The sequence below is a fragment of the Hipposideros armiger genome, unplaced genomic scaffold (genome assembly GCF_001890085.2).
Source record: "Hipposideros armiger isolate ML-2016 unplaced genomic scaffold, ASM189008v1 scaffold_505, whole genome shotgun sequence".
Lineage (NCBI taxonomy): Eukaryota > Metazoa > Chordata > Mammalia > Chiroptera > Hipposideridae > Hipposideros > Hipposideros armiger.
The window spans coordinates 707,974-721,026 of NW_017731855.1; the positions used below are offsets into that span (position 1 = coordinate 707,974).

Here is a 13,053-nt window from a genome sequence, read left to right on the forward strand (position 1 = left end):
CAGTGCTCTAGTCTACTAGTCAGTGTTAAATGTTGCTTAGAGGATTTGATGTGGCACCTTTCATAGGGAAGACATGGTAGGTGGGGCCATGAGGGGCGAGAGGTCAGTGGGTGAAGGTTAGCAAGAGAAGGGGTTTAAGACACACTGTGTTTCATTGTGCTAGAAAATTTATCGATCTCATCTAATTTAAGCCTCACTTCAAGTCTATGATGAATGTACTATTACTATTACTTCCCCAAGTCTCACATCTAGGAATCGGTCACCTCTCTGGCAAGAGCTGGAATTTGAACCCAGCTCTGCTGTCTCCACAGCCCACTGCACCATACATAATCACAAGTGCAATGGGGGACTAGATATATGGTATTGAAACCCCAGAATTCACCTTTCTTTCTCATTGGAAGGGTGCAATTGTCTTCCTTTATTTATGTATACATGTATTTATTGCTTGAAGAGAATAAATTCTCTCAGTACAAGATTCAAAAGATGTGAAGAAGTATAGGGTGAAAAGTAAATCTCCCTCCCTTTCTTGCTCCCAGATATTCAGTTAGGCTTCCTGAAGGCAACCCCTGATACCAGTTGCCTGTGTATCCTTTCAAAATGTTCATCTCTTTATTCATTTCTACCCAAGGCCAAATGTGAGCCAACTGCCTGGCTGAGAAGCCTAGGTGGCAGTATTTGGGATGGGATTAAGTAGGCCACCTATCGTGCTAGCGTAACGTAGGCAAAATTCATCTTCAATGCTCATTCTGTTGCCTTTGGGCGACTCTTCTCATCTCCATCTCCCTCCTGTCCTGCATACTCTGGCCTGGGCTTTCTTCCCAGGGAAAACCACGAACTTCAGACAGCTCCTGTCCTGTTACACTCCTCAGGACCCTGTTTGCCGTTCCCTCAGGGGCTGTCTTGGCTGAGAGATGTATCTCCACTAAGAAATTCATGGGTGTCTGTGGAAGGATGAGCCACCCTTTTCACAAAACATGTTTACATTTTAACAAGGGGTTTCAATCAAAAGAATGACTTGAATAATGGGGATTTCAGTTTCTTTGTCATGACAGGCCAACAGAATAGCAGTTCCTCCCCTGGCCTCCGCCCCAGGGGTATGACCTTGTGGCCACCTGAAAAGGGTCGACTCTCAGGACAGTAAGGACCCTCATCTTGATTTTTTCTCCTTTCAGAATGTGGAAACTTAGTGTTTTTGAAACAGAATCTCCAGTGCTATAGACCTTTCCCGCTAATATAGCATAACTATAATCAAATCTTATCTAAAAAATGAAACACCAAACACAATAAATAGGAGAATTACTTTGACTTTAATATTCACTAAATACTATCCGCCTCTTCCAAAATAATATTTAGAATATGAAGTTGGGGCAGATGGCTTCACAAATTCAACATTTTCCCCAATCTGGGGTTGAGCGGAAGTGGGTATCTCTGCTGGGATTTATTGAAGAAATCTTTGTTTGTGAATAGGATTCATTTTGGTTTCCACAGGTAATATTCTTCTCACACAATTAGGCACAACATCATAACTCAAGGGAGAGAAACAGTAGGGATCTTCATCGAAGTCATCTGCATTAATGACAAAAAGAACAGTTTCAGCCATGGCATTGGGGACTTTGCATATAGGAGAGGCACCATCATCCAACTGGAAGCACAGAACAGTCATCACAACACCAACCTGAGTTCTTAAGTTCCTACCCCCTTTGCCTTTCTTTTCACTTGAGGCCTTCAGAAAAATCCTTTTCCCATACTTTCCCTCCCAACACCCATCTCCACGTCCACATCTCTCTCTATACCTAGAAATTTGGCTCCCTATAGAGAAGGTGAGCATCTAAGAGTGTTGTGCAGCTCAGCGGATATTCTTGGTGGGGTGTGATGAGCACTAGCTTGAGAGCCAGGAGACCTGAGATCTGGCTCCAGTTCTCTGCTGATGGGCTGAGTGACTGTCCATAAGGCATTTTCCCTTTCCTGCTTACGGTTCCTCATCTGTAATATGAGGGGATTGCACTGGACAATGTCTAAGGTTCCTTCTGGTGCTAACAATCTATGACAATTGTTCTTAATTACACATGAATTTTAATTTTGACCTTCAGTCTCTTCTCTCCTCCATTAGCTTAGTAACCCACCAGATTTGCACATATTAAGTTTACTAGGTGCTTCTGTACACTTTCTCAGCCATGGATGAGGCTCAGGTATATACATGTACATGTGCTTTTAGTTTTCAGGAAGAAGTATTTCCCAAGACCATGTATGTGGCCTCACATTAATTCAGTATCTCTGGAATATAAGTGTAGACAACATAGCCTTTTCCCTCACCATTTGGGAAGCTTATTTCTGAAGGCGTGCCTTGTGCAGAGCCTAAAGATTTGAAAGTAGAACTAGTTGCAGTTGACTTGAGGGATGGTGTCAACAATTTGTGCTCAAAGATTTCCTTCAGTCTTTTCTGTTTATACCCAACATTTAGCCCACACTTGCTGCTGCCATCTGAAATGAAACCAAAAATGTTAAAAATGTAAGACTCATCATATGCTACACTTCCGACGGGTAAATTATACCTCAAAATCTCATTTAAAAAAGAAAATGTCCAATGTACAGAGTATTTGTTCTGGGTACCTCGAGGAGGCAGATTTTCTATGAAGTTATAAGAAGTAAGTTTGAACTGTAATGTATGGTACACGCAGAGCCAATTCACTTACCAAGGATGCCTGCTTTCTCTAGAGCCTGGCACAGAGGGCAGCAGGTTACTGACATGCCCGGCATAAAGGAGTGGGATCTCCGTGCTACTTACAGAATCTTCCAGTTCAAGCACCACCTTCAGCTAAAGGAGCTTTGCATGGAGACTGAGTAAAGCTGCTTGAATTGGATGAAGAGACTTTTGATACATAGAAAATCAGTTTGCCTGGACTGGAGATATTATTCCCAGAGACAACATCAGAGTCCACTACATCGCCTGCTGTTCAGGAAGGGCCATAGGCCCATCCAGGCAGCCCACTAGCCAGGCATCTTAGGGATGTTGACAAGTTCCCTCCACCTGCACCATCACTCTTTGCTTCCTACACACACTCAACCCCTGGTTGGCTACAGGCCAGAAAGCCCCTGTGACACAGTGCCTGGAATACAGTAGGCCTTCAATCAATGTTCTTTTAATTGAATCAAGACTCTGGTGACAGTGAGGGCAAACAACCCAAGGAACTTGGGCCAAAAGAGAAGCTTCACTAGGTTGAAATATGGCCCAAGTCACATCCGTCACTTGACTTCATTCATCTCTGCACGGAAGTACAAATCATTTTCACGACATGGAAAAGCCTCCATTTTGATGCTGATGCTGTACGAACTCAAGTAAGGAGACACGTTAATCTGATTAGGTTTATAAAACTCGTAAGATTTAAAACCTTACCCAAACTGGCATCTTACCAGAAGAATAATCCAGTCGCAACCACCCGCAACAGAGGTGTATCTGCCACTGCTCCCGCACACTCTCCTTCATCATGCAGTGGAACACAAAAATGAGGAATCCTATGCCAGGAGAAGAAGGTCAGTCTTTTTCTGTTTATTTTGCTAACTGTCTCCAATGCCCAGACTCAGGTTTACTCTTGTCACCATAGATACTCCTCCGAAGGGACCCAGGGCCATTACTGGCTTTCTGAGCTCATCTTTCTAGCCTCCCTCCCAAAGGCAGTGAGTGATGGCAAGGAGGTCTGTATCAAGACTTCATGCCAACCACTGTTTTCCCCTTGGGCTGCTGTCCATCCTAGAGCTTGAGAGATCAGGTCTGTAGTGATAGTCAGACTCTAAGATGGCTCTCAATGATCCCCACATCCTGGCATTCACATCCTTGCATAGCCTTCTCCCACATTGTGCTAATAGTGTATTGCAGAAGTGATGGCATGTCCCTTCCAAGATTTGGTTATAAAAGGCTTTGTTCTCTCTCTCTCTCTCTCTCTCTCTCTCTCTCTCTCTCTCTCTCTCATTACTCACTTTGAAGCAAGCCAAGGGTTATATCTTGAGAACACACTGACAGCCCTGTGGAGAGGCCTACATGTACCATATTTCCCCGAAAATAAGAACTAACCAGAAAATAGCCCTAGCATGATTTTTCAGGATGCTCATAATATAAGCCCTATGCTAAACATAAGCCCCAGTTAAGACCGTCGGCCAGACATGACTGTTTGAATAAATGTAGATTTTTGTACATGAATAAATGAATAAATGTAAGTTGTTGGAGCAAAAATTAATATAAGACCCAGTCTTATTTTGGGGGAAACACGGTAAGGAACTGTGCGTACAGTCCACATCTGGGTGCATGAGCCTTCCCGGAAGCAGATTTTCCAGACCCAGTCAAGTCTTCAGATGACTGCAGCCCTGGCTGACAGATTGGCTGCAACTTCATAAGAGTCCCTGGGCCAGAACAACCTAGCTAAGCTTTTCCTGAATTCCTGACCCTCAGATATCATGTGAAAGAATAAGTCATTGTTGTTTTAGGCTGCTACAATTTAGGGGATAACCTATTACACAGAAATAAATAGCTAATGTACATGCTCTGTGGCACAATTACACTGTGTAGAGACCACAGATTGGGTGCCCTCCTTTTCTACTGCCAGCCCTGATTTTGTCCTTCAAGAGGGACAGAGATGCCGAAGGTGTCTACCAGCAATATTGGCCATTTCTCATCTGGACCCTCTAAAATATCTCCTTGGGGGAGGAAAATAGGACTCATGATGATCCTGATTACAATGCCCTAGAAAGCCAATTATTAATAGATGTCCTAAAGTTCGGTGGTGGAATAGATAGAAGTAACTCCTGTCAACAGCCTGACTTTTATTTATGGTCCATGCTAAAAGTTTCTTTATCCACAAAGCCTTTCCATGCCTCCAACTGAAACTCGTCTTTCCTACTTCTGAACTCCATAGCACGTTTTTTCTTGCAATATTTGCTATGTTTGACCATATTATTTCCCATGTATTGCTCATCTCTCCATCTAGCTGTAACGCCTTCGAGGGCTGAAGTATCTTTCCTTTTCATCTTTATATCACTTCTCCCTTTGCCTCCAGTACTATGTGTGGCAGCTCAATAGATGTTTGTGGACTTGAACTCCAAGGCACTTGGTACACAAATTCTCACAGCCTCTTGCAACTTTTGTAACACCTTCTTGGGTCTCAAAATACTTCTTTTGGCCCAAGTGCAGTTTCAAAACCTTTGTTCTCTATACAAGTTTCAGTTTGTCTCCTCATTGGCCCATTGTCCTGAAGGCAAATTATTTGTGATGGATCAAAGAGGTCTTAACTCATTGCAAGCTGAGCATGAGTCGATAGAAAATGCCCCCAAAGTACATTTCAGCTAGGGCATTAGTGGGAATAAAGAATCTTGACTGTGGCAGGTGAGAGTCTCCTGCCATCTGCCCCAGTTTGCCCCTTCCTCCTACCAGCACCATGGTCAGCTTGGGAAGCATTGCTTTAAGAGGATGATAACAAATGCAAGAATTCAATAATACTTAGAGCAAACAAGAACAGGGAAGGACTTGAGGAAAAGGTGAAAGGGCCTGGGGGTTATATGTGGATAAGAGAAAGCTTGGAGTGGGGAATATCAGATGAGGAGAGATGGTAGCTATAGTCACAGATCCAAAAGGGCTATTATGAAAAGGACAAATTAGGCTTGTAGGCTTGTTCTGTGTGGTTGCAGTGGGAGGAAGGTTAGAACTAGCAGCAATGGGACGAAGCTACAGAACCACCACATAGTAACAAATCACAGCTAGTGTGTACTAAGTGATGGATAGGCCATAGGCAGTGGGCTATTAGTCTCATTTTTATAGATGAGAGACCTCAGAGTCCATGAATTCTAGTAAACTTGACCCAGTCACAGAGTTAATACTGAGCTAGCGGCGTCAGGACTGAACACAGGTAGTCTGGTTGCAGAGCCGAAGGGCTTAACCACTGCACTATACTACCCTCAGGAAAAGATGACCTGGATAAGATTCAGAGCTGATTAGAAGCTACAATGGCGATCACATTACAGTATATGAATGTATTTAATCAACATGTTGTAAACCTTAAATTTACACAACGTTATATGTCAAATACATTTCAACTGAAGAAAGGGAGATGTTCAGTGCTCTGCTCTATGGAATGGTGAGCTCTCTATCTCTGGAAAGTTTCAGGTAGAGGCACAGGATGTCCTGTCACTTCAGATCAAGTTGGATTGGGAAGCTCTTGTTTCCCTGGCTCCAGCCTTAGACTTTCTAATTCCAGGTGGGAGGGAGCAATCTGGAGGCTAAATGGAATGACAAGTCCCCCCTCCTCTCCCAGGGCTTTGTCTCCATTTGTAACCAAACAACTATGGTGATGAATCCAGCATCTTTTTCTGAGCAGCAGCCACCTGGACAGTGGTGCAGCAACGTGATGAGAGCAAACCCTAGTCTCAGAGCAGGTAAAAACTCCTGCAGTTTTAGCACAAACAATGGACAACAACGACAACAGCCACCTATTACTGCTCTGATTTCCTGCATGGAGTTTAGTTAGTTCTCAGACTTAAAGGTTATTCTGTGAATTCCAATGAGCTGCCTGCCAGCTCTCCCTCTCTGCATGACAGCCTTCCTTTTTCTTTCCAATAACAGATTGATCTGCTTACTCACTAGAGCATAGGCATGAGGGAAGATGTCAGGTTTTTGTCACCTGTATTTTTATTTGTGCATCCCTCCTCCAGAAATGGCTCATCACGAGCATAATTTTTTTCACACCGGACCACAGGGCAACCCCCTTCAGCCAGAATTGCAAACTTGTCATCTGTCTTTTAAATGGCTAATTTATTCACTGCTTCACTGCGTTCTTGTTTTGACTATTTGTGTGTGTGTGTGTGTGTGTGTGTGTGTGTGTGTGTGACTTGAGTTGGAAACTCAGGGCTCTGAAAACACCCTCTCTGCAAGATGGCACATTCTATCTATAGGCAGGACTAGGAACTAGGAATGCTTGGTGCTTATTGACATAAAGCATACCTAATGGGCAGAGACAGCTTGGCTCTGTTGATGATGGATCTACAGGGCTTTGGTTTTAGTCCTCAGGAGATCCCCAGTTGGATTCTACTATCCATGTAGGTTTCCTGCTTAGATACTATTGTACTTTCCCTGCCACCATAGGAATGTAGCACTTGCTGTTTTGAAAACATCCTTTCCCTTTTATGCTCCAAAAATGTTTTGCTTTCTGGTTCTTTTGTCAGCTTTCCCTTTAACTTCTCTTTCCATAGGGTGAGTGCATTTCACCTCAGAAGGAGTGACCCAGAAGAAGCCTAGAGTCATTGCTGAGGAAGAGATCTGCACAGGCACCTGGTTCCTAAACCACTTCTGTGAACATTCTATGCCAAGGCTGGTTAGTTCTTAAAGCATCGTGATGCTGAGACCCGGGTGTCTCAGTGTAGGCTGGGTGGTTCTGTCAAGAGGTAAAGTGTACAGTCATCACCAGGACCTCAGTCAATGATCTAGGGTATAACGAAATGCTGGTAGCCTCAAAGGGAACCAAGTGAGAATGGGGTAGACCGCTCACAAAAATTCTGTCCTCACTACCAGAAGGAATAAAACTGACATGTGGAGGAAGAACAACACGCTATGTGTCTTTTCACAAGCCAATTAGAATATGGCTATATAAGGTTAGCATGATCTGGTGGGTCAAAACGTTTCAGTGGATCCCCTTCTTTGCTCCAAAGTGAGATGGTTTCTTGAATCATAAGACACCATGACAAACACTATGCCTTATTCTAGATTGTTTCTCCATGTCGCTGCAGTACCTTGCAAATGCCTGGCATATAATAACTGCATGCCAATTCATAGTTCCAAAGGTTCCTCAGGGGTTAACAACCACAGTGACAAAATGTTCTGAAGTTTTTTAAATGCTGGGTTCAAACAAAGTTTTAAAGGTATTTTTTTCCCCCAAGAGAATCTCTCAGAGCTTTCACCATGCTAAATGCATACTATGCCATTTCAAAAATGGGAAAATGGAGCTTGCTGCATTTCCCAAGCTTCTTTGACCGTAGAACCCTTTTCTTTCTGGAGCAGCCTGTGGTACCACAAGTGGACTGTACTCAGGTAAAAGGGTTTATTGAATGAATAAGTAGTTAAGAACAGTAAGTGGGTACCTAACTCAATGGACTGCCCAAGTCAACACAGCCTGCTGAAGTAGCCTAAATCAATTGAGCCAAACTTGAGGAGAAGAGCAGTTTTGAGACTCCCAGGGAAATCGCTCTGTATGCCTTTTCCTTCCAAGATTTTGTAATAGGCAAAATCAGGTTAAAATGAAGTCAACAATTACTCAGAGGTAATTTAACCAGGCCCCTAGCTTTTACTTCTCATGTCATCTTTGGCCTACTTTAATCACTTCATTCTCATTTGTTCCTTTCACCAGAAAGTAGGAAGGATATTAAAGAGCTATAGAGCCATTAGCTTTGGATCATGTAATTCAACCAGCTGTGGGGACTTTTTCAAGGTTGATTTAAAGCAAAACCAAGACTAGAACCTTAGCCTCTTGCCTTGTCCTACTGATCTTTGCTATTCACTTTCATTTCACTGTGACTCCACTGTGTTATTTCCTAGCTTAGCTCCTTTTCACAATGTTAGGATATCTGATGTAGCCATAGTCTTAATGTTTCTACCGTCTAGTAATTGCTATGTGAAATTAGATCGTGCACGTCAAAATGTCAACACAAGTGTGAATTCGTACACTTATAAGCAAATGTGTTGATGTAATGCTGTAAGAAGTATTGCCAATCAGCGTTTGATATAGACATTGCCAACTAGCTGGAGTTGAGTTAGCTATCTGCGCTTCTCTCTGTAACCCTGAATAAGAGAGATTGGGCTCATTTAATGAAGCCCTAACATCTAGCTAACGTTTCCAGTGACTGCCTGTCAACTCACTGACAGCAGAGACCACTTAGAGTATCTTTCCCTCCCTGGAATCCCTGAAAGGTGTGATTATTTTCCAAAGCAGCAAAAGCTTTGGTGGAGGTCTAGCTAGCTACAGAAAGTACAAACACGTAGCAGTTACCTTGCAAAGTGTTAAAAATGGCAAAAAGATACAAGAAAAGGATCCTCACAGGTCCCCAGGCAAAAAATGCAAATCCCCAGGTAAGGCCAAGTAAGAATGTCAGGCTCGCTGTGCCTTTGAGGTCATGCAGGACCATCTTCCACCGAGTCTTCTGCATTTGGGATTTCATGGAATTCAGTTGAGCAAGAACAGTCCAGAACACGGAAAAATTCATGAGGAATATGAGACAAAAATAAGCTACAACTGAGATGTAAAAAAGAGAATCGTCTTTAATCCAGCAACTGTAAGAGACAAAACAGAGAAGACCATTGTGAGGTAGAGGAACATAAACTCATAGTTTTCAGTGAGACTCTGACGATCCACTGGTCGATTTCATTTCACATGAGAACACCGAGAATTAGAGAGGTGAGCCAAGTTGACAGGCCTTACTCACACTCCCAGGGCAGAACTGGGACTAGAGCCTCAATCCCCTGAGCCCCAGTCCAGGTTTCTTTCTAGGGTCAAGCCAGAAATCCCAGAGGATATTTCTGTCCTACATATGCGTAAACCTCTCACTCCAATTCTGTAAGAGGCTATTCTCTTTCTCAACAGCATAAAAAAAAATTATGTATTTTCCCCAAAGTGCCACCCCCATCTTAAACCTGAGCTTTTATTTGCAGGATAAATTTTGCTTTGCATGATAAATATCACAGTAAAAGGACATCAGCAATGACTGGCTTTTCTGAATGTTATATCAAACAATGGTGAGATTATCAGAGTTAATGAAAATGCAACAAAAGAGAACAGTGCTGGTTGTTTTGTTTTAAAATAGGACGTTTATTTTACACCTCTCACCACAGGTACAGGTTTGGACTACAGAAGGCAACACTGGCCACGGGGGTGATTAATGGCTCTAACATTTCTAGTAAAGAAGAAATATATGGCGGTTCATAAGAACAGATACTTTATCTAATAACATTTACAATTACTGGAGGTATTACCTCTGATTCTTTTTTAAAGGTTATCCTTTTATTGGGAAACAGTGTGTTTTTTTCCAGGACCCATCAGCTCCAAGTGAAGTAGTTGTCTTCAATCTAGTTGTGGAGGGTGCAACTCAGTGGCTCATGTGGGGATCAAACAGGCAACCTTGGTGTTATGAGCCCTGTGCTCTAACCACCTGAGCTAACCAGCCACCCCTACCTCTGATTTTTGAACATAGACAAGCTTCATTAATTTAACTGTGTCAGCTTAGCTGAGACCTCTTTTCCAGAACTGGTAAAAGTCTCTTGTGATCATATTGCTCATGTTGGTGTATATACTTTCATATATGTGTGAGTTTGTGTGTGTTTGTGTATCTTGGGAGGGAGTGTGGGGAAAAGCATTTAATTTCCCTAATAGCATCTAGTGCTTAGGGTTCCCTGAATATCATCTTCAGCCTTAAAGGAGACTGTAGAAAACTTTTAAAAAGAGGCAGCGCTATATGTCTGGATAGAAAATCATTTCCAAGACATGCTGTTAAGTACCAAACAGTGTATATCTACCATTTGGATAACAAAGTGTGCAAGAGAATATCTATACAGATTTGATTATTGGTAATAAGAGTTGCATCAAGGGAGAGAGACTGGGTAGCTGGGGGTTGGGAGTGGGGCTTACTTTTCATCCTCTACCCTTGTGTACATTTGAATTTTGTACATGTATTACTTCTTCAAAATATAATTTAAAAAATTCTTAAAGCAGTCTGCTCTTACTAACCACTTCACATATGAAAGGGCTATTTTCCAGCAGAGTGGAGTTGGTTTTGTTCTGGTTTGCTTTTGCTTTTGCTTTTTGAAGAAGAATAACCATTGCATAGATAATGGGGGCACTTTAAGTCACAGAAGAGGCAAGGAGGAAAGATGGAGGATGAGATGACAAGGAAAGGAAAAGGGAGAGAAAGAAAGGATAACAAGGAATTATAATTAGAAGGCATCTGCTGGAAAGAGCAATAGAATTTTGACCCTCGAAACTGTCATCTCAATGTGAAAAATGGAGGAGTCTGGGGGGCAAGACCTCCTATATTTGATTCCAGTCCAGTGGGAGAGAAAATCTATAGTGAAAAAGTACTTGAGGGGCAATGCTAAAGAAAATGGGTATGCGTAAATGAAAGACAATCAGAAATGAGATTGTGCAGTCCAAAGGACTACATGGCCTATAAAAGAAGGTTCTGGAGAGATAAAGCAAAGTGAATGGCTACTCTCTGTAATGATGGATGAGAGAACCAAAGAGATGGGTTTATACCTCAAAAAGAAAAAGAAGAAAAAGGAGGGAAGGAAGAAAGAAGGAAGGAAGGGAAGGAGGATGGGAGGGAGGAAGGGAGGGAGGGAGGGAGGAGTAAGGAAGGAAAGGAAAAGAATACAATAGGCCAAAGCTGAGCCAATTTACAAAGGAAAATGGTGCAGTGTTCTTCACAAGAGGGCTTTGTTTTTGAAAGGTGGAAACTGTTTTCCAATCTCACTATTTCCTCATAGTGGCCATTCCAACTCCTTCCAAGTTTTACAAGCTTTCTAATTATAATAACTGCCAGTTACACAGCACTTACCATGGAACAGGCCATATGCTGAGCATTTTATATACATAATATCATTTTAATTTGTACACAACATTGAGAGAAAACATCATTATTCCCATTTTCCAGAGCAGGTAAAGTAAGTTGCCTGTGGTCATGCAGAACCCAGGCACCTAACCATTATATGAGTGTGCCCATGACTGTGTTTAGGCCAGAAAGGATGAGGTCGAATCTTCCCTGAAGCCAGTGTTAAGACCAAGCTCCAGCCTGGGAACACCCTGCCATACCCTCATGGTCAAGAGCATCATCATCTGAGAAGCAGACGTGCTGGTACTTACAATGGAGATGTGGATGTGGAGCTCAGAGTTCCATACAGATCCTTCTTCACACTGAGTATGATTGCCACCATAATCGCTGGGATCCCTAGAGTGGGGAAGCAAGCCAAAGACAACCCATTAGGAAGCAGGGAAAGACCCTGATCAAAGACTCTGGGTGCTGATGCGTTAAGACACTGTTTAAATGAGCCACAGATGTGCGGGCATCAAAATACCATTGTTTGCAAAATGTTTGTAAATTCGTCCAAGTTAAACATTTCTAGGAGTTCCCCGATCTGCTAAACAGCATGCCAATGGCTCCAATACAACACCCACTCGTTATTAAAAATAGCTCAAGTACCGAAAATCCACTTGGCAATAGAAGTATTTAATTCAGCAGAATGCAAGTTCACATCAAGCCTTTTTTCTCAGATGATGGGCCGCCAATTTTTTCTCTTTTTCAATACTGCCCCTTATTTTCCGGTATCTTTTTGTCTCAGTCACCTTGGACAAAGGGCACTGGCAATCAGCTGCAGCCTTCTGTGCTTTTCTGACAGGGAAGCTGTTTCCACACTCGTTACTAGTTTGACATTTTGACTAGATCGACCAGTTAACGACCAGTCAATTCAGCCAGACTATAATAAAGCAATCAGTTCAGTCAAAGTGGTCAAACGTGACGTGAGTGTAGACGCAGGGTTTAAAAATCCAATCTCAGGCACATTTGCAAAACGTAAATGACTTCTTTATTTCTGACAGTGTATTTCTCCTAACTTAAGACCATGATTACACCTGCACACATTTTAGCGGTTTTGTAAAAAGCTGGTCCAAATCCCAGAGTGCCGAGCATCTTGAGAAACCCTCCACTGTCCTATTCTGTGATACACAGGACAATCCCTTCAGATCTGTATTTTGCTCACCTAGCAGTGCCCAACATGATATACATGTCTGAAAAAAATACCTGTTGGAGGCCAGAATGGCGGGACGGAGGGAGACCTCACATTTAGGACACAAGCTGTGAAGCGGTCCACAAACTGTGTTGACACTTCAATAATTAAAACAGAAAAGATCCCTACTGGTTGTTATTTTTAAAATGTGGACAAATCTACTGCCTTGGACAGGGATTTAAATAAAGGAATAAAACTTTTTCAAAAGGTTGTTTCAGCATTAGGAAGACAGACCTTCAAACATAAAC

General features: G+C 42.5%; 1 protein-coding gene across 1 annotated transcript in view; it reads right to left on the reverse strand.

Annotated features, from left to right (window-relative positions):
- Positions 1-1,438: 1,438 nt before the first annotated feature.
- The window catches only part of ADGRG4 (adhesion G protein-coupled receptor G4), a 91,579-nt gene continuing 79,964 nt past the window's right edge, over positions 1,439-13,053 (reverse strand). The window contains 5 exon segments of the mRNA XM_019667774.1: positions 1,439-1,566; positions 2,314-2,481; positions 3,412-3,513; positions 9,024-9,304; positions 11,886-11,970. Of these exon segments, the coding sequence (XP_019523319.1) occupies positions 1,439-1,566; positions 2,314-2,481; positions 3,412-3,513; positions 9,024-9,304; positions 11,886-11,970 (764 nt within the window).